Genomic DNA, 22,582 nt, shown 5'->3' with positions numbered 1-22,582 from the left:
CTCGACTACTAATCCCGAAACTCAGTTTGTGTTCTGGGACCTGGGTTTGAATCCCACCACCACAGACTTGAATTCAATAAAGAGCCAGGAATTAAGGTGCAATGATGACTATGAATCCATTGTTGATGGTTGAGAAAAACCCACCTGGCTTGTCAATGTCCTTTAGGAAAGGAAATCTGTAATTCTTACCTGGTTTGGTCTACATATGACTCCAAATGCACAGTAATGTGGTTGACTCTTAACTGCCCTCTGGGTAATTAAGGTTCGGCAATAACTGCTGGCCTAGTTGGAGGTGATGTCCTTGAATTCCAGGAGCAGCAATTACTGTTTTATATGCTGTTGCATTGTTTTGGAACTTTGGAAAAAAAAGTCAAAACAACAGCAGTTTAAAGGGGAGAAGAGCAGACAAAGGAAGCACATGGTGAGGACAGTGTAGGAGAGAGAGAGAGAGAGAGAGAGAGAGAGAGAACCTGCACAGTTACCTCCTTTGCTGTTTGAATTCGTGTATCTCTGGACATTGGAGTGTGTCTGGGAAAATTAACAAACAGTGAACTTCACAACTAATCTTGGAGGAACTGTTGGGTAAAGTTCACAACACAGAATCAATAAGTTAATTGTTGTTTTAAGTCTGTCCAAGAGAAAGGCTGCAGTATTGAGTATAGTGGATTCTTTCTTGATTCTGTTTTTGGAGATAAGTCTCTTGATTAAACTTAAAATATAAGCCATAGCTATTAATTTAACCTGGGGCAGTGTTTGTAGAGGAATAAGACGGTGTTATTTTCTGGGTCTGTAGATTGTGAAGGAGCAAAAATGGCCTTTGCAGTGATATGTACTCCTTGTCAGATGTGGGAGTTAAAAGAGAGTTTGAGAGTGACTGTGGATTATATCTGCCATAAATGCTGTTGGATGCTTATTAGATCAAGTAGATCAGTTGGAGAGACAGATAGAAGTGATGAGGAATTAGCAACAGCAGCAGTATGTGATGGATGGCACTTATAGGAAGGGGGGAAAGACTCAGATACAGTCACGTAGATGGGATAACTCCAGGAAGGGTGAGAGAGGTCGGCACCTAAGGCAGGAGTCTTTTGTGGATATACCCATTTCAAATAGTATGCTGTTTTGGAAAATGTAGGGGGTAATGGATTCTCAGGGGTACGTAGCATGAACAGCCAAGTTTCTGGTATTGAGACTGGCTCTAATGCAACGAGGGGTACGTTGGCTTCCAAGAGATCAATTGTGTTAGGGGATTCTGTAGTCAGAGGTACAGACAGATCTTTCTGTGGCCAGCAGAGAAAAAGCAGAATGGTGTGTTGTTTCCCTGGTGCCAGGATCAAGGATGTCTCAGAGAGGGTGAAGAATGTTCTCACAGGGGTGAGGGGCCAGTAGGAGACCATTGTCCACATTGGAAACAGCGACATTGGAAGGGAAAAGGTTGAGATTCTGAAGGGAGATTACAGAGAGTTAGGCAGAAATTTAAAAAGGAGGTCCTCAAGGGTAGTAATATCTGGAGTACTCCCAGTGCTACGAGCAACTGAGGGCAGGAATAGGAGGATAGAGCAGGTGAATACATGGCTGAGGAGCTGGTGTATGGGAAAAAGATTCACATTTTTGGATCATTGGAATCTCTTTTGGGGTAGAAGTGACCTGTACAAGAAGGACAGATTGCACCTAAATTGGAAGGGGACTAATTTACTGGCAGGGAAATTTGCTAGAACTCCAGGAGAGGATTTAAACTAGTAAGGTGGGGGGGGACCCAGGGAGATAGTGAGGAAAGAGATCGAACTGTGACGGGTACAGCTGAGAACAAAAGTGAGTCAAACAGTCAGGGCAGGCATGGACAAGGTAAGACAAATTAAACTGCATTTATTTCAATGTAAGGGGCCTAACAGAGAAGGCAGATGAACTCAGGGCATGGTTAGGAACATGGGACTGCAATTATGGAAACATGGCTCGGGGATGGGCAGGACTGGCAGCTTAATGTTCCAGGATAAAAATGCTCCAGGAAGAATAGAAAGGAAGGCAAGAGAGGAGGGGAAGTGGCATTTTTGATAAGGGTTAGCATTACAGCTGTGCTGAGGGAGGATATTCCCGGAAATACATCCAGGGAAGCTATTTGGGTTGAACTGAGAAATAAGAAATGGTTGGTCACCTTATTGGAATTGTATTATAGACTCCCCAATAGTCAGAGGGAAATTGAGAAACAAACTTGTAAGGAGATCTCAGCTATCTGTAAGAATAATAGGGTAGTTACGGTAGGGGATTTTAACTTTCCAAACATCGACTGGGACTGCCATAGTGTTAAAGGTTTAGATGGAGAGGAATTTCTTAAGTGTGTACAAGACAATTTTCTGATTCAGTAAGTGGATGTACCCACTAGAGAAGGTGCAAAACTTGACCTACTCTTGGGAACTAAGGCTGGGCAGGTGACTGAGGTATCAGTGGGGAAGCACTTTGGGGCCAGCGACTATAATTCTATTCATTTTAAATAGTGATGGAAAAGGCTAGACCAGATCTAAAAGTTGCAGTTCTAAATTGGAGAAAGGTCAATTTTGACATTATTAGGCAAGAACTTTCGAAAGCTGATTGGAGGCAGATGTTCGAAGGTAAAGGGACGGCTGGAAAATGGGAAGCCTTCACAAATGAGATAACAAGAATCCTGAGAAAGTATATTCCTGTCAGGGTGAAAAGGAAGGCTGGTAGATATAGGGAATGCTGGATGACTAAAGAAATTGAAGGTTTGGTTAAGAAAAAGAAGGAAGCATATGTAAGGTATAGACAGGATAGATCGAGTGAATCCTTAGAAGAGTATAAAGGAAGTAGGAGTATATTTAAGAGGGAAATCAGGAGGGCAAAAAGGGGACATGAGATAGCTTTGGCAAATAGAATAAGGGAGAATCCAAAAGGTTTTTACAAATATATTAAGGACAAAAGGGTAACTAGGGAGAGAATAGGGCCTCCTCAAAGATCAGCAAGGCGGCCTTAGTGTGGAGCCACAGAAAATGGAGGAAATATTAAATGAACATTTTGCATCTGTATTTACTGTGGAAAAGTATATGGAAGATATAGACCTAAGGAAATAGATGGTGACATCTTGCAAAATGCCCAGATTACGGAGGAGAAAGTGCTTGCTGTCTTGAAATGGTTAAAAGTGGATAAATCCCCAAGACCTGATCAGATGTACCCAAGAACTCTCTGGGAAGCTAGAGAAGTGATTGCTGGGCCACTTGCTGGGATATTTGTATCATCGATAGTCACAGATGAGGTGCCTGAAGACTGGAGGTTGGCAAATGTGGTGCCACTGTTTAAGAAGGGCGATAAAGACAAGCCAGGGAACTATAGACCAGTGAGCCTGACCTCAGTGGTGGGCAAGTTGTTGGAGTGAATCCTGAGGGACAGGATATACATGTATTTGGAAAGGCAAGGACTGATTAGGGATTAGTCAACATGGCTTTGTGCATGGGAAATCATGTCTCACAAACTTGATTGAGTTTTTTGAAGAAGTAACAAAGAAGATTGAGGGCAGAGCAGTGGATGTGATCTATATGGACTTCAGTAAGACGTTTGACAAGGTTCCCCATGGGAGACTGATTAACAAGGTTAGAGCTCATGGAGTACAGGGAGAACTAGCCATTGGCATACAGAACTGGCTCAAAGGTAGAAGACAGAGGTGGTGATGGAGGGTTGTTTTTCAGACTGGAGGCCTGTGACCACTGGAGTACCACAAAGATCAGTGGGGGGCCCTCTACTTTTTGTCATTTACATAAATGATTTGGATGCGAGCATAAGAGGTACAGTTAGTAAGTTTGCAGATGACACCAAAATCAGAGGTGTAGTGGACAGCAAAAAGGGTTACCTCAGATTACAACAGGATCTGGACCAGATGGGCCAATGGCAGAGAGGTGGCTGATGGAGTTTAATTCAGATAAATGCAAGGTGCTGCATTTTGGGAAAGCAAATCTTAGCAGGACTTATACACTTAATGGTAAGATCCTAGGGAGTGTTGCTAAACAAAGAGACCTAGGAGTGCAGGTTCATAGGTCCTTGAAAGTGGAGTCACAGTTAGATAGGATAATGAAGGAGGTGTTTGGTATGCTTTCCTTTATTGGTCAGAGTATTGAGTACAGGAGTTGGGAGGTCATGTTGCAGCTGTACAGGACATTGGTTAGGCCACTGTTGGAATATTGTGTGCAGTTCTGGTCTCCTTCCTATCAGAAAGATGTTGTGAAACTTGAAAGGATTCAGAAAAGATTTACAAGGATGTTGCCAGGGTTTGGAAGGTCTGAGCTATAGGGAGAGGCTGAACAGGCTGGGGCTGTTTTCCCTGCTGCGTCGGAGGCTGAGGGGTGACCTTATAGAGGTTTACAAAATTATAGGATAAATAGACAAAGTCTTTTCCCTGGAGTCAAGGACTCCAGAACTAGGGGACATAGGTTTAGGGTGAGAGGAGAAAGATATGTAAGAAACCTAAGGGCCAATTTTTTCACGCATCGGGTGGTACGTGTGTGGAATGGGCTGCCAGAGGATGTGGTGGAGGCTGGAACAATTGCAACATTTAAGAGGCATTTGGATGGGTATATGAATAGGAAGGGTTTGGAGGGATATGGGCTGGGTGCTGGCAGGTGGGTGGGACTAGATTGGGTTGGGATTTCTGGATGGCATGGACGGGTTGGACCGAAGGGTCTGTTTCCATGCTGTACATCTCTATGACTCTATGACTCCAATCAGACATGCTCAAATTCCCATGAATGAATATTAAAAAAAAGATCGGGCCCTCTTCTGTGCAAACAGAGAGGAAATATGCAAAAAACTTCACCTGTTTCAACTCAAAAGAATAAGTGACAGCCCTCCATGGGTTCATTACTCAAAGTTTTCATCAATCAGAGAAAAATTAACACATAAATAAAACATGACAATTATCTAGCAGTCACCATTAACGGGTGCATTTTTCATAGCAATGCCTCTACTCATTACAAGCAGGACAGTGAGGTCTGCAGATACTCGAGATCAGAGTTGAGAGTGTGTTGCTGAAAAAGCACAGCAGGTCAGGCAGCATCTGAGGACCAGGAGAATCAACATTTTTTTCCTGCTCCTTGGATTTTGCCTGACCTACTGTGCTTTCTCAGCAACACATTCTCAACTCATTGCAAGCAGTGCCTGTTCGATGCAGCCTTGGATGGATTGTGTAAGGAGCTTGTAAGTTCGTTCCCTGTCCATATGTGTTTCCTTCAGGTGCTCTGGTTTCGTCCCACAGTTCAAACATGTGCAGGCTGGTGGATTGGCTGTGGGAAATTCACGGTTATCGGGATGAGTTCGGGGGGGGTTGTGGGTCTGGGTGGGATGATCCTTGGAGCTTTAGTGTGGACTCAATGGGCTGAATGGTCTGCTTCCACACTGTAGGGATGCAATGATTCTACTCACACGCCATGTGACAACGAATCAGGAATCTTCTCTCCAGCAGGATGCATGTTGTGTTCCCTTTACTTTGATGATTCTTGTGAATCGTTCCGACTAGGGCAAGTCAGAAAAGATTTTGGCCTCATGTGTCCCTTCAGCAATACTCCAGTTCCGTATGACTGAAAGACAATCCAACTATCTTTGTTGCCTTTCAGGAGATGTGTCAGAATTTGTGGAGGGGAGGGGAGGTGGGGAGAATGGGAAAGAGAAAGAATATGAGATACATAAAGTGGAGGAAGAATTCCCAATTATAACTGGATTATATTCAGGGTAGACATCATACTAAGTAATTTTTTTCCAACTTTCCCATTTAGAAATAATATTATGAGGTTGTGACTTTGATCCTGTGAAGGGGTCAGTTTAGTTAAGGTGGTTGGTTAGTGAAGCACAACAATGCTATGCTATGTTCGTGTGAGTGATGCACAAATGGCTTGCAATGTTCCTTATTAACCCAAGATTGTTTTGAATAGATTTGTAGCTCAGGTTGAGGTTCTAGATGTAAGTTTACTTGCTGAGCTAGAAGATTCATTTTCAGATGTTTTGTTACCATACTAGACAACATCATCAGTGAGCCTCCGGTGAAGTGCTGGTATTACGTCCTGCTTTCTATATATGTGTTTAGGTTTCCTTGGGTTGGTGATGTCATTTCCTGTGTTGGTGATGCCATTTCCTGTTCTTTTCCTCAGATAGATAGTGATAGTGTCTAAATCGATGTGTGTGTTAACAGAGTTTCGGTTGGAATGTCATGCTTCTAGGAATTCTTGTGCATATCTGTTTAGCTTGTCCTACGATGGATGTACTGTCCCAGTCAAAGTGGTATCCTTCCTCATCTGTATGTAAGCTGAAATTGTGTTGCTGGAAAAGTGCAGCAGGTCAGGCAGCATCCAAGGAGCAGGAGAATTGACGTTTTGGGCATGAGCCCTTCTTCAGGAAGTCCTTCCTCATCTGCATGTAAGGATACTAGTGATAGTGGATCATGTGGATAGCCAATGTGGAACTTCAAACTAGCATATACAGGAAAACAACACATATGGTCTAAATACTGAACTACAGACTCAATCATCCCAACAACCATAAATGAAGCTGCATTAGAACATTGTTTCAATGAGCCACCGCACAGTGCAGCACAGAGGATAATCACCTTAACAGTGTATTCAAAAAGAACAGGTCCCCACTGAACACAGTCCACCCATTTCTCAGCAACAAACCCAAACGAGCAGATAAAACTCATCCAGAAACCTTAGCCACTCTCCCCTACCTCAAAGACATCTCAGAAATGACTGCCAGACTACTCAGCCCCCTTGGCATCATGGTAGATCGCAAACCCACTAACACACTAAAACAGCAGCTCATGAACTTGAAACAATCGATACAGATAACAAGCAAAGCAAACATCATTTACAAAATACCACGCAAGAACTATAGCGAACACTACACTGGGCAGGCATAAAACTAGCCACCAGGATACATGAACTAGCCACAAAAAGCCATGACCCACTATCACTAGTATCCTTACATAAAAATGAGAAAGGACACCACTTCGACTGGGACAATGCATCCATCCTAGGACAAGCCAAACAGACACACACACACAAGAATTCCTAGAAACATGGCATTCCAACCAGAACTCAATCAACAAGCACATTATTTAGACACCATCTACCATCCTCTGAGAAAAAGAACAGGAAATGACATTAGTATAGGAAATGACATCATCAAGTCAAGGAAACCTAAAAGCAGAAATAGAAAGTGGGTCACTAACACCAGCGCTTCACCGGAGGCTCACTGATGATGTTACCTAGTATGGTGACGAAGCATCTGAAAACAAACCTTCCAGCTCAGCAAGCAAACCTACACCCAAAATAAATAAGTGGCTAGTAACCTGCTGGGAGATAAGGTTTGAATATCAATCTCAATGATAATGTCCTTTTAGAATTAGAATTATAATTAAGTTTATTGTCACATGTACTCAAGATACAAAAGAACAGGAGGGCAATGAAAAGTGAACAATGTTGCCAACACACAGCACCACCTTAGGTACAAACTACCTGGGTGCAAGTCTTTGGTGCAAAAAAAAGAAAGAAAAATGAAAAAAGTTACACTATATTACAGATATACATTGCATAAGTGTAAGTTAAGAAAGTAAACAATAAAGCTAAAAAGATATTACAGATTTTCTATAATTGCTTCCAGATGGTCAGACTCGGTGCTACTGGTTCCCAAGCAGTAGCCACTCTCACTTCAAGCTTGCTGAGCAACCCCACTCTACTCTGCACTACTGATAGAAGAGAGAAAAAACACATGAGAGAGAGGAAAACAATAAGAAAAATAAAAAGAAAATATTGGACGGAGCGGACGAGCTTCAGATGTAGTGTTCAACACTGCCACCATTTTGAAAAAAAATTGAATTTCCCTTGAAGGGTATTTTACTTCAAGGATTATCTTTGTCGAGGAGGGCAATCTGTCAAGGAGGAGGTCATCTCCTGATCTGCTCAAATATTCTCTTCATTAAATCATTGTGTCCTTACAGTGCACAATGAGACCATTTGGCCTATTGAACCCACACTGACCCTTCAAAGAGCAGCCTATCCAGCTTAGGATCTCTGGTCAGCATGGATGAATTGGGCCGTGCTGAATACCGTTGTGACTCTGTGAAAAGCGGGGTACCGTAGGGATGTGGTGCATAGATAATGAGGCAATTTTGGGAAGATAGCCAAGAAAATTGGCTAGAGCCTGTGGAGAAACATCCCCGTAAAATTTACTAAAATTGGTCCACACTGTTTTTTGGCAAGATTCAGCCCAAAGGGTTAAAGATAGTGTGAAGGAATTGGATGTGGATGATGATGATCTGTGTTGAAAACTATTTTTTCTGTTTTATTTTTAGCACTTAGTGTTTGGCATCAAATCCTTTATAGCCTACCTAATCCCGGATATGCCCAAAGACCTGTGTGACCGGATGAGGCGTGAAAAATACCTCGTTCAAGAAATGATGTACGAGGCGGAACTGGAACATCTGCAGAGGGAACGGAAAAAAAATGGGAAGAGATATCACCACGAATGGCCTTAGTTCAAACAATGAGACTAACCAACGGACAATCCAGAGGAACTGCACTTCTACGGAGAATGGAGATGCCAGCTATGCTGCACAAGCTCTTGCAAGTTTTATACATATATAGATATGACTTTTTAATATAATTATAAAATTCTCAAATGCATGATTTCAAAAGAAAAGGAGAAAGGAGTTGAATTCTTTGTCTGTCCTTTGGATTCCAGATCTATCTGGCACCTAAAAGAATCATGGAAGTCAAGTGTTAACCTCATGGTGGTTGGGTGTTTAATTTTGAATAATGCTATACAAATCAACATGAGCTCATTTCACAAAATCATATGGTCCATCCGTACCAAAGAATGAGAGGTTTATTTGTACAACAGTCCCCTCTCATTTATAATCTCCGCTGATAGTTGTTCCTCCCTCCATTTTTTTTGGTTTTCTCAGACTGTTTTGATAAACTTGTTGGTCAGAGAGAAGACAGCAGCCAGAAGACAGGTGGCTTTGCTGGGCTAATACTGAACCACTGCAAGGAAACATATTCAAGATCTAACCTGTATATGTCAGACTAGAGTTTGCAAACTTTGATCAGAATTTCAGCTTAATATTCTATTTCTAATGGCCATGCTATTGTAAGCCATTTACAAGTGTCCGCTTTTCTCTGTTTTGAAGGTGCTCACCCTTTCGGTATCTTGTTAACATTGCACCATTTAAACCAAGAGGGAAATGAGGAAAAGTGATCTTTATTATTGGCTGTCACAAGGTCTAAGTAGTATTACAGAGGATCATGACACTTGCGTGTATTAATCCGTCAATCAAACCAGCTTTCAGAGTTACATTTGTGTTGTACAAAGCAAGAAAGCACCAGTGGGCAATGAAAGGTGACTTCCTTTTCGATATCCTACTTCACATTTCTTGTTATGGTACAGCTGATGGATAACATGTTATCTGATGCTCGCCTTCGTTCATGTGCTTGTTGCATACCACGTACTGGAGTGGGAAGCATTACATTCAGGCAGCTTTCCATATAAATGATAAATAATACACAGTGAATGAGGATAAAGTGTGTATTGCCTGAAACCACAGAACAGCATAAATCTGTACCCATAAAGATAACAAAAGAATGCAATAAAATACCTTCAAGATCCATAAATTTGACGGGACATTCCACAACATAACAACCCACAGTGAGATGTTTTCTTATGAGGAATCTCGCCATACGAAGTTGACTTTCTTCCCAGAGCAGGTTGATGTCAATGTCGCTGAAACCCTGTCCAGAGATAATTCACACTTGGTGTGCATAATGGAAAGACTTAAACATTGACATGTGTGCATCTTTCTGGCATCTCTTTATATATTTTTTCTTCTTGTTTCAATGTCTTGTCTATTTCTTTGCTTGTTACCCATGCAGGGACCCGTTGCATCTTGCATCTCGTAGTTTGTTTCAGTTAACCTAAAATGTAATATGCAAGCACAATGCAACACACAAACTTTAACATTCATATCACAGTTGTTTCCTGATTTTGTTATATGGAAGCTATAAAGGGCTTGGTATCTACAGGAGTGGAAATCAGGTCAATACCTGTACGGGAACCGTACATATTGATTCCAGTGATTTAGGGGTCATGGGTTTTAAAAAGGTCTGTTGTAAGACTACTACATCAAAATCAAATCCACCAACCATTTGTAGTAACTTTAGTGTTAGCTTGGATGCCTATATGCGGCAACAGTGATACTATACAAGAATATGAAGTAAATAATTGGGCTAGCTTCCTTATTATCATGGCTCGCTAGAAGAAATTCTTTAATTTGCACATTGTCAGTCATTATGTTTTCCTGACTCCTGGAATAGGGGGTGTGTAGCAGTGCAATTAAGTTATTACTATGCAGTTCAGAATGTTGTGCATCACTGATGAGCCTTACATAATATAGGATTCATTACCATAATAGCATAATTGGAACTTTCATCCCCCCAAAAAAATTGCTTGAATAATAGATTACACAGGAATGTCTTAAAATAAAGTGAAGTTCCACAATATAAGGACATGGCAAACACATGGCGCATCTTAAATCCTGAGCTATGCATTGTGACTCTCAGTTCATTACTTTCTTACCTAGTATACAGGAATATTGTATAGTGCAATTGACTTCATTTGTTGTACATGTCATCAGTTGTCAGTGTAAATCTCAATTTGTGGTGTTCTGAGAAAATTATGTTTCTATGAATCATTCAAAACTCACCTCTTCCTATATTTGTAATTATTTAAGGTGAAGCTGAGAGGCTAATGGTTTATGCAAGATTTACCTCTTCAAGTTCATTCCTTCCACCCATGGATGCAGCATAAGCATAGGTGACAATGAGAAGGAGCATTTTATAACTCATTGTGCAATTCCTCCATTGGTTATTAATTTGTGTATCTTAGGCACATTGCTTTATTGCCTTCAACATTTAGGTAGATGGCTGATAAATGGCAATTTGAAAAGATAAACTTGGAATGGTTGTATACTTTAACAAATTCATTCCATTCACCCACTCATTCTTGAGTATACCTGATAACTAGAGAAATGTAACAACAACTGAGATGTTTTAAGTGTTTTTTTGAAAAACCATTCTGTATTAGTGACTTCAAATATCTGTATGAATTGTTATTGCTCTCCATTGTTGTGTTTGCATGCAAATTACAGCAAAGCCTCTATGATTGAGGCAATTTCTATATGGTACAACTTGGCCTCTTTTGCACATTTTTCTACTTGTGTCACCTCGGTTGCATTTGGTAAGCTTTAGCCTTGCATGCTTGCAAGTAAAATACTCAGCACGTACTCATTTCAGGTTTTCAAGATTTCCTACAGTTTATAGAATTTTGATTCATTGTAAGGGAATAACAATTTAAGATCTTTCCAACTTCTATTTCAAAATTAAATGTTCTTTCTTATTATCCTGTTGCAACACTGCAAAGCATCTACCATCTCAGATTAATCTTGGAAACAGCCACTGATATGATACTTTGAGTCAACATATTTTCACGATGAGGAATTTCATTATCATTTCTGCTGTTAAACATTGAAAAAATTGCTCAAAAGTGTCTTGCTCCTTTGCAATCAACTTTTATTGAACCATATTTTATTTTAGCTCATGATGTGGAGGTGCCAATGTTGGACTGGGGTGTACAAAGTTAAAAATCACACAACATCAAGTTATAGTCCAACAGATTTATTTGAAAGCACTAGCTGTGAGAGCGTTGCTTCTTCATTACCACCTGATGAAGGAGCAGCACTCCAAAAGCTGGTGCTTCCAAAGAAACCTATTGGATCCTAACCTAGTGTTGTGTGATTTTTAACATTTTAGTACAATCTTGCTCATTGTATTCACCTATTATTGCTTACAGTTTTTCTGATCTCTCGATTGGTATTGCCATCAGGTGCAGTCAGTTCACCACCCTGAAGTATTATTGGAATTTTAATTGTGACTAAATCTTATTGATTTGACCAAGTTTCTTAAATCTGTATGTTTAAACCAAAGCATCTATAATTTCTGTTGTTTGAACCAAGCTGTCTTGGCTTAATGAGGACCTGAGGTCTCAAAAATGTTTTTTTCCAAATCAGTTACATAAAAGCTTCAGTCTTCTCTGCAGTGAGCACTAGAGAATGGCATGGAGTATTTCCCCTTATCCTGGCATAATTCATTTTTATAGCCGATGTTTTTCATTCTTTAACCAGTATCCTATCTCTCATCCAACCTCCAGTTTTATCCTAAGTCTCTTGCATTTTAACTTTGTTATTTGAAGTCTTGTTACAGAATTAAGCATCTGAGAATGATCATGAAACTGGTGTCAATTGCCAGGAAAAGCACTTCTGGTTCACTGATCTCCTTCAGGTAAAGATCAGGCCTACGTGTGCCTGCAGACCCACGGCAATGTGTTTGACTCTTAATTTCCCTCTGCATAATTAGTGATGGGGAGTAAATGCTGGCCTGTCCAATGTTGCCCACATCCTGTGAATGAATATAAAAAACACACATTGCATCTCCCTCAGTCCACTAGGCTTGTTCTTTTCTTGAAGGAGTCTAAGGGTTTGGTTAGGAGAAAGTGAGGACTGCAGATGCTGGAGACCAGAGTTGAAAAATGTGATGCTAGAAAAACACAGCAGGCCAGGCAGCATCTGAGGCGCAGGAGAATCGACGTTTGATTCTCCTGCTCCTCGGATGCTGCCTGGTCTGCTGTGTTTTTCCAGCATCACATTTTTCAACTAAGGGCTTGGTTAGGCAAGCTGTTCTCCTTATGCGCCAATTTGACTAATTTTAACTAGGTTATTATTGCATGAATAATCCTCAATGTATTCTAGATGATTAATCCTGTTATTCCATATGGGGTTACAGCAAGACTTGTGATTGTTTGTTCACATTATTTCGATAAGTTATCATGCTAGCCTGTCTTCTGATACCCGGGTCTTTTTGTAAGATTCCCTACAGTGTGGAAATAGGCCCTTCAGCCCAACAAGTCTACACCGACCCTCCGAAGAGTAACCCATTTCCCTCTGACTAATGCACCTAACACTATGGGCAATTTAGCATGACCTATCCACTTGACCGGCACATCTTTGGACTGTGGGAGAAGACCGGAGCACCCAGAGGAAACCCACGCAGACACGGGGGGAATGTGCAAACTCCACACAGACGGTCACCCAAGGCAGGACTCGAACCCGGGTCCCTGGCACTGTGAAGTTGTAGTGCCAACTGCTGAGCCACCGTGCCACCCATAAAGACACTGTAACTACTATTGAAGATCTAAGACCCCTCAAAATTCTTTTGACCGATTTCGAACCAAAAGGGCCCTCTTGAAGGGTCTTAAATCTTCACCATTAGTTTTTAAGATGTATGAGCAGACGTAGGCCACTCAGCCCTTCATATCTGCTCCACCATTCAATGAGAATATGACTGATTGCATAACCTCAACTCCACTTTCCTGCTTTATCCCTATTCCCTTTATTTCCTCATTGACTATGTTTTTTCCATCTTAGCTGAGAATATTCCTAACTTATAGTTTATAATTTTTAAAGTTAAAAATCACATAACTCCAGGTTATAGTCCAACAGATTGATTTGGAAGCTCTAGCTTTCAGAGCTCTGCTCCTTCATTAGGTGGTTGAAGGATGAGGAAGCAGCTAGTGCTTCCAATTAAATCTGTTGGACTATAACTTGGTGTTGTGTGATTTTTAACTTTGTCCACCCCAGTCCAACACCGGCTCCTCCATATCATTATATTTTTAAAATGTTCTTGAACATTCCCAGTCTCGATAGCCCTCTGTAGTAAAGAATTCCACAGATTCAGGACCCCAGTCGTCTCTGTCTTAAATAGGTGACCATTTACTCCAAGGCTGAGGTGACTTCTGGTCCTAGATTCTCCCAGAAGTGGAAGCACTACCTCTGCATGTACTTGGACTTGTTCCTGAATAATTCTATAATTTCAATCAGGTTGTGGCTCATAGTTAGATATGAGAGAGACCAATTTGACAGTATGTACATATTGACATAAACTGCTTCCTTCAGACCTTCAGTCGAAACAGAAATAATGGTCAATAATGATTGTTTCTTAACATCAAAGAATAATCCTTCCTAGTGTCCACAGGAACTCTGAGGCAAGCAATCTGAACTAATTTGTATTGAGTTTTTTGAGCCTGTCAGGACTTCCATGTCATTCATGTCTTAATTATTGATTTTGCTTGGCGTAATTCTGTTTGGGGAGGGCATGTTGCTCTTTACCAATAATTAGAAGATATTATGATTGACAATATACATTATTTTGGGTATTCTCTCATGTTAAAGACCATTCAAACCTATCAGGATTTTCAGCTGTTCTTAGCCAACATTCTGACAGGATCGAAACAATTTGTACTGCACACTTTTATTTTCCAGGGCCCATTTTTCTCTTTCTAGTACATTTAAGATTTTTAAAAATTCTATTCCCCATTTGTTTGCAAATGCAATGAGGGTCATTGTTGTTTCGTCTCAATTTTTGGAAATGCATTTACCTTCCTTAATATTGCAATCCAGTTTTTCCTGGAAGTGTGATGGCGCCCCCCCCACCCCCACCCCTCCACCACACACACACACACACACACACACACACACACACACACACACACCCTCTGCACAACAAAGTAATAATGGTGATTATAAAAGTGGTTCCAGGGAAAGTCTTGAGTTTGTAGAAAATGGTAATTTGCTGTCAGTGAGTTTAATCCTCAGTCGGTCAGCTTCATGTTCAGAAACTAAATTCCAGTCAGGCAACGACAAAAAGAACAGGTTGTATGCAATTTGTCCTTCCTTTTATGACTAATCTTAAAATCATTTAATCTTATGTTAAAGCTTCATACTGTCCTTGAGTGGAAATCATCCAGACTTAAGAATTAAGAATGCAGTTTACAAGTTAAGAAGTGCACTCAGTTCTCAGGAACCCCCGTTAAGTTATTGCAAAATATTACTCTGGTGAATGAAGATATATTTTGTTAGTTAAATTGCTCTGTATTTTGTATTACCAAATAACATGATGCTGCATGCAACTTATATTTGCAAATTTTGCAAGGGATGATTAATAAGCAGTTCATTTTCAAATAGAGAGTGCTACAATGGTTTGCTGTTCTGCTTCAGAAACTATTTGTTCTTCAATCTGAGAAGAGCTAGCATGACTTGAATAGTGTCATGTTTATTTCGATGCATCACTTAGAATATGGCATTTGAGGTATTTTTGAGAACAGTAAGAATGCTGTTGGTCAAAAGCCAGCTGTAATTATAGCACTGCTATCGGGTCTGATGTAGTTGTTATTTTATCATATTCTTCCTTGAGACTTCAAGATTAAAGTATTTTCCTTGGCCAGATGTTTAGGGTGTCAAACTTGTCTCTTGATGAAATAAGAGTTCAAAAGTCAATGAACTTTCTGTTCCGCCATAACAGTCTTTCTTCTGAGAAATGGCAGTACAGACTTGATAGGCCCAAGGGCCTCTTCTGTACTGCATGCATCTATTACTCGAAGAATTGTGAGAGCACTATTTTATGAGGCTGGTTACAACTTGCAATTCAATCACCAGGTTTAAAATGCCACACCTGGAGTGAAGCGTACAGTTATTTTTTTGTGTGTGTATAATCTGAAGCATAAAAATGACACAAACCACTCGGTAAATTTGCTTGGGTCTGTACCATAATATTTACGAAATGCTATGTTTAATTTTGTAAGATTTACATGTACAAATTGTAATGACTGTATTATACAAATTTGGATATCAGAATTTTCATTAATAAATAATTGTATGCATATCAATGTTTGGATGAGTGAAAATATACTCTATGATTAACACAGCCAGAGTATAACTCCATAATGCCACTATACAAAAACAGGGATTGTTTCCAGAGTCAATAGATGGGAAGCTGGAAAAGCACATCAGATTAGACAGCATCTGAGGAGCAGGAAAGTCAATGTTCTGGGCTGAAATCTTGACCTTCCAGCAACTCGGATGCTGTCTTACCTCCTACAATTTTCCAGTTTCTCAAATATTGACTTTGGCTTCCGTCATCTGCAGTCCATACTGTCTCCTAGGGATTGTTTCCAGGGGAGTCCAGTTGTCACACTGTCTTCTCCGGAAATCTCACATTGGACCACAATTTGCTCGAAAAATAACAGCACTTTTAACGTTCAAACCATTGTTGGTGTGTAAATTATCCAGGAATATGGAATGAAATGTGTTTTAACCTGGCCTTATGACCAGCCCTTTTGATAAACCGGCAAAAATTATATCTCTGAAATACAGAAAATTTACTGTATTATCACAATCTTCACGAAGTCCGAGTTGTCAGTTAAGGGTATTAGTGACAAGGAGCCTGCCAGTAAGTTTTTTTAAAAGGCAAAGTTGCAATATTATTTAAGTGGTTCACGGTATAAATAAAGTATCATAGTGATGGGTAAACTCCCTCCATGGCACTTCTATTACTTAGTATGTGTTTTTATATTGATTACGTAGACATGGTAGCTCAATGATTAGTACTGCCGGCCCACAGCACCGGGGTCACAGTTCGATTCCACTCTTGGGTGACTGTGAGAATTCCACACAGACATTCTCCCTATGTCTATGTGGGTTTCCTCTGGGTGCTCCGGTTTCCTCCACAGTCCAAAGGTGTGCGGGTTAGGTGGATTGGCTATGGGCAATGTAGGATTACAGGGATAGGGTAAAGGGCGGAGTCAGGGTGGGATGCTCTTCAGAGGGTCAGTGTGGGCTCAATGGGCCGAATGGCCTGCTTCCACACTGTGGATTTTAAGATTCTTCTATGATAACAAGAATACAGGCACACTCTTGGCCCCATAAGTGCCGGTTTGTAAAAATGATGCTGTATAGTGAGGGGAGACACACTGGGAAATACAAAGCATTACGCACGTTACTTCACCATTAACTCTGTGAAAATAAAAGCTCGCTCACAATTTCTTCATGGCTTCTATGGAATTACTTCACTTATACATTCATTTCCAGTTAAAGTTGCCAGAGAATGTTAGGGCTGGTACTTAACAGTGTGAGAATCCTTTTGATTATGAGATTAATTTTCCTGAAAAGACATTCAATCTCTCCTCAATCCAGAAAGGAAACAACTACAATGGTGCAAGCTCATATAAAATGTTTTAAGTTTAATTTTCCATCCTTACCTGAATGTCTTTCTGTCTCAGTCTTTAGGCTAATCTTGGTTTCATTCTCTCTTCCTCATACTGTACCTGAATTTACTCTTAATTCATCCAGCTTCTCACCTTGTCATTCATAGAGTCATAGTCAAACAGCATGGAAACAGACCCTTTGGTCCTACCAGTCCATGCTGAACATAATCCCAAACTAAACTAGCCCCACCTGCTTGTTCCTGGCCCATATCCCTCCAAACCTTTCCTATTCATATATCATAAAAGGCATTCAAATGCCTTTTAAATGTTGCAATTGTACCCGCATCCACGACTTCCACACGCAAATCACCCTCTGTGTAAAAAGAAATTGCCTCTCATATAATAGACAATAGACAATAGGTGCAGGAGTAGGCCTTTTTGCCCTTCAAGCCTGCATCACCATTCATTATGATCATGGCTGATCATCCTCAATCAGTATTCTGTTCCGGCCTTATCTCCATAACCCTTGATTCCACTATCCTTGAGAGCTCTATCCAACTCTTTCAATATAAGATTGTCCCGCCATTCCTGCAATTGACCTTGTGAACCTACGCTACACTCCCTCAATAGCCAGAATGTCTTTCCTCAAATTTGGAAACCAGAACTACACACAATATTCCAGGTGCGGTCTCACCAGGGCCTAGTACAGCTGCAGAGGAACCTCTTTGCTTCTATACTCAATCCCTCTTGTTATGAAGGCTAGCATGCTATTAGCCTTCTTCACTACCTGTTGTACCTGCATGCTTGCCTTCATTGACTGGTGTACAAGAACACCCAATTCTCTTTGTACTGCCCCTTTACCTAACTTGACTCCATTTAGGTAGTAATCTGCCTTCCTGTTCTTGCCACCAAAGTGGATAACCATACATTTATCCACATTAAACTGCATCTGCCATGCATCTGACCACTCATCTAACCTGTCCAGGTCACCCTGTAATCTCCTAACATCCTCCTCATATTTCACCCTGCCACCCAGCTTTGTACCATCAGCAAATTTGCTAATGTTACTATTAATACCATCTTCTATATCATTTAATATATATTGTAAAAAGCTGCAGTCCCAGCACTGATTTTTTAAAATTTCTCTAATGTGCCCCCTAATCTTGGAATCCCCCATTCTAGGGAAAATTCAATTACCATTAACTCTGCCTATACATCATAAACTTATATCAGGTCACCTCGCAACCTCCATCACACCAATATAAAACGTCCCAGCCTAGAATCCCTACAGTATGGAAACAGGCCATTTGGCCCAACAAATCCACACTGACGCTCTGAAGAGTAACCCAACCAGACCCATTCCCCTACCCTATATTTACCCCTGACAAATGCACCCAACCTACACATCCCTGAACAGATGGGCAATTTAGCATGACCAGTTCACCCAACTTGCACATCTTTGGATTGTGGGAGGAAACTGGAGCACTTGAAGGAAACCCATACAGGCATGGGGAGAATGTGCAAACTCCACACAGACAATTGCCTGAGGCTGGAATCAAACCCGGAACCCTGGCTCTGTGAGGCAGCATTGCTAACCACTGAGCCATCGTGCTGCCCCTGCCTATCCAGCCTTTCTTTATAACTCAAACATTCCATTCCTGGTAACATCCTGGTTTGTCTCTTCTGAACCCTCTCCAGCTTAATAATGTCCTTCCAATAATTGGGCGACCAGAACGGGACACACTATTCCAGAGTAGCCTCACCAATGTCTTGCACAACCTCAACATTCCTCCATTTCTTTCTCAATTCTAAAATCTTATCAGTTAAACAATAGAAGCAGGAGTAGTCAAAAAGCCCATCAAGCTCATTCTGACATTCAAACATAATCATGATAGAACCTTGAACGTACCATTCTCCTCCCACATCCATTGACATGCTTAGCATCTAAAAATCAATCTACTACTTACTAAATATGTGCAGTGAAGTGACATGGCCCACTTAGCTTTCTGCAGCAGACAATTCCACAGGTCCACCAGCCTGTCGGTGTAGAAATGCCTCTGCATCTCTGTCTGAAATAGCCTACAAGTATCCCGAGACCATGATGTCTTGTTCTTGGTATCTTGGCCACGGGGAAACATCTTCACCGCATCCAGTCTGTACAGCCCTGCCAGAAATCTATACTTTTCAGTGAGAGCCCCTCTTGGGGAATCAATCGTGGACCTGCCAAGTCTGGACTCAGTCTGGTGAATCTTAACTGCACTCCCTCTACAGCAAGCATATGACCTCTTTGGTAAGGAGACCAAAACTGGACACAATGCTTCATGTGTAGTCTCACTAAAGCCCTTGTGCAGCTCCTGTACTTAAACACTCTTGCAGTAAAGGCCAACATAGCATTTGCCTTCCTAATTGCTCACTGCACTGTACATTTGCTTTCAGTGGCCAGTGTTCAAAGACACCAAGGTCCCTTTCTTTGGGAAAGATTGATGTACAGTTACCATTTAAATAATACGCTGTTTTTCCTACAATGTCATGTCATGTGTACAATGTCATGCTTTTCCGTGTTACATTACATCTGCCAAACATTTGCCTGAACACTCAACTTGTCCAAAACACCTCTTTATATCTGCCTCACCATATACTATCTCACCTTGTTTTGTTTCATCAGAAAACTTGGAGATATCATATTTGATTCCATCATCCAAATTGGTGATATATGTTGTGATTAGCTGAATCTGCAGTAAGAGTATTCAATACTGATTACACTCTGAAAAGGGTATGCACATTTCTAGTCTCTTTCTCAATCCATGATAAGATATGTAACAATCCCATTTGCTCTTATTTTGCACACTAACCTTTTTTGTGGGGTTTAATCAAAAGCTTGCTGGAAATCCAAATGAACTTCATCTACTGGGGCTCCCTCATCTATTTACATTCTCAAAAACATTCCTGTAGGTTTTTCTCCCCCCAGTTTGCTGGCACTATTCCAGAATCTACAGAATGTTAGAAGATAACAATTGATGCACCTTCTCCTTCTGGAGCTACCTCTTGTGATGCAAACCCTGGGTGGTTATCATCTTTCAGTCCCTGTTCTGAACAAAGGTCATAGCGGACTCACAATATTATCTCTTTCTTTTTCCACTTCTATTAGGTCGCGTCTCAATAGCTACCGGACTTTCTTAGTTTCTGCGGCACTCAAGATTTCCAGCATTCATATTATTTTGCTTTTATTACAGCCTTTTCCCTGGTTAGTTTCTCAACATATTGGTCTAAAAGACCCATCTTGTATAAACTCCAGGACTGAATCCACCACAGCATTACCGCTAATGTCGTTTGCACAATTTGTGTGCAGATTAAAATCACACATGATCATCATTTTGCATGCATTATTCATTTTGTGTTTAATACCATTCCCTACCTCTTGTTATGGCTTGGAGACTCAGGGATAATTTAACAAATGTCGACTGTCTCTTGTTGCCTCTCCGCTCTACCCAGACAGATTCTATATCTACATTTTCTTCACTGAGGCACTTTTTATTGTGGCCAAAATATTGACTGTTTTCCAGAAGGGGTCAAATGCATTTCCTGAGGAAAGAGGGATCGAAGGATACCAGAGGAAAGAGAAAACATGATACTGAGTGGAATGATCATACTAAATGACAGAGCAGGCTTGAAGGGCCAAATGGTCTCCTCCGATATTCCATGTTTCTCATTATTTCACTGATTTTATCTTTCACTAACAATGCCACCCCATTTCGCTTTCCTTTTTGAACACAGGTGTTCAGTTGTCAGCATTTAGCCTACCACCCTACAGCCATGTCGCTCATCACAATCATGTTGTACTGCTAATCCATCTACTTTATTAGATTAGATTCTCTACAGTATGGAAACAGGCCTTCCAGCCCAATAAGTCCATGTTGACCCTCTGAAGTGTAATCCATCCAGACCCAATCCCCTGCCCAATGCACCTAAAATTGTGGGCAATTTAGCATGGCCAATTCACCTGACCTGTACATCTTTGGACTGTGGGAGGAAACCAGAGCACCCGGAGGAAATCCACACTGACACAGGGAGAATGTACAAATTCCACACAGTCGCCCAAGGGGGGAATTGAACCCGGGTCCCTGGCGGCTTGAGCCACCATGCTGCCCACTGATATAGTACATTATCTATTAATACATCTTAAATCCCACCAGCTCCTGGAGTGAGATTTGAGCACTGCCTTAGAGAATTAGTTTGGCTTGAATACTAATCCAGGCACATTACCGTAATTAGAGCATCTATCCTGGCCAAGCTGTGTTTGAAAGTCAGTTCAGAGAGAAGGAAAAATAAAATGACGTGGTCCCTAGTCCGTGAAGTTGATCACGATAGAATGAGGGATGGGAGAGGAAGAGGTGGAAGAAGGAGCGAAGACAAGGAGGAAGAGGAGAAGGAGGAGGAAGTTGATCCCTACATTGTGATAGGGTTGGATGAAGTAAGAGGATTGGATAATCCAACTGAATGTTTCAATGCAACAAGCAGCTAACTTGAATAGATCCATCAAATTCTATAAAACAAAGGCTGATTACCCCATTGATGAAAATTGGAATGTACAGCAATATTCCAGTTGCTCAGAAATTGCTCTTCCTAATGGAGTCAGTACTCCAAAGCCACTCAATCCCATTGGTATTGTGATCTAGTTTTGAAATGATAAACTTCAAAATGAGTTGCAAAATGAGAAAGTTATTTTTCTATCTGACTTATTAACTATGGTGGAATTACCAAACATGTGATTTTTAACCGATATCTGTTGAAATAATTATTTCCCCACTTCCTTCAGTAACAGTTCACTGACATGAATTTTGAATTCACACAGTTCTTAAATATCCATCTCAATTATCTTGTGAAACTAAAGATAGGTATCTTTAATCACACCAAAATTACAATGAAGGTGTTGTTCTGGGATATGCGTCGATGGAACGTTCATCGCCTCGCTTATTTTCATTGTCAAACAATTATCTGACAATTTATTCTCATTGTAAGCCTGCAATGTAAATTTAAGATACTGTAAGTGATAGTCCTCTTCCTAAGGAAATAATGATGCACATGTTAAGAAAAAGAACATTTTTCTAAAACATTTCAACTTAGGAAGATCACACCGAGGTACAATTATTAATATTAAAGTGCGACTCACGCCTAAAGAGAATGTCAAATTGCTTTCCTTTAAACTCTTTTTACTCTAGCTAATTTTGACTATCAAACCATATGTTATCCTCTTGGGCAAGTCATTACCTTCAAGAGAGAATTCCTCTAACTGCTTTGAGTAAAGTCATGAGAGCTTTAATATCAGCCAGGGAGGACAGACAGTAAAGTGTTGGCTCAAGTGTTGATTCAAAAGATGGTGCTTCTGACAGTGCAGCACTTCCTCATTGGGGTGACAACCATCATTATGTGTTTGAATCACTGGATAGGA

General features: G+C 40.7%; 1 protein-coding gene across 1 annotated transcript in view; it reads left to right on the top strand.

The window, feature by feature from the left end:
• Nucleotides 1–8,624, top strand: part of ano3 (anoctamin 3) — a 582,275-nt gene extending 573,651 nt beyond the window's left edge. Inside the window, exon 28 of the mRNA XM_060838668.1 lies at nt 8,339–8,624. Within this exon, the coding sequence (XP_060694651.1) occupies nt 8,339–8,521 (183 nt within the window). The 3' untranslated portion in view covers nt 8,522–8,624. The remainder of the gene's footprint in view (nt 1–8,338) is intronic.
• Nucleotides 8,625–22,582: the final 13,958 nt, after the last annotated feature.

The sequence above is a fragment of the Hemiscyllium ocellatum genome, chromosome 18 (genome assembly GCF_020745735.1).
Source record: "Hemiscyllium ocellatum isolate sHemOce1 chromosome 18, sHemOce1.pat.X.cur, whole genome shotgun sequence".
NCBI lineage: Eukaryota > Metazoa > Chordata > Chondrichthyes > Orectolobiformes > Hemiscylliidae > Hemiscyllium > Hemiscyllium ocellatum.
This window is presented reverse-complemented; position numbering and strand designations above follow the sequence as displayed.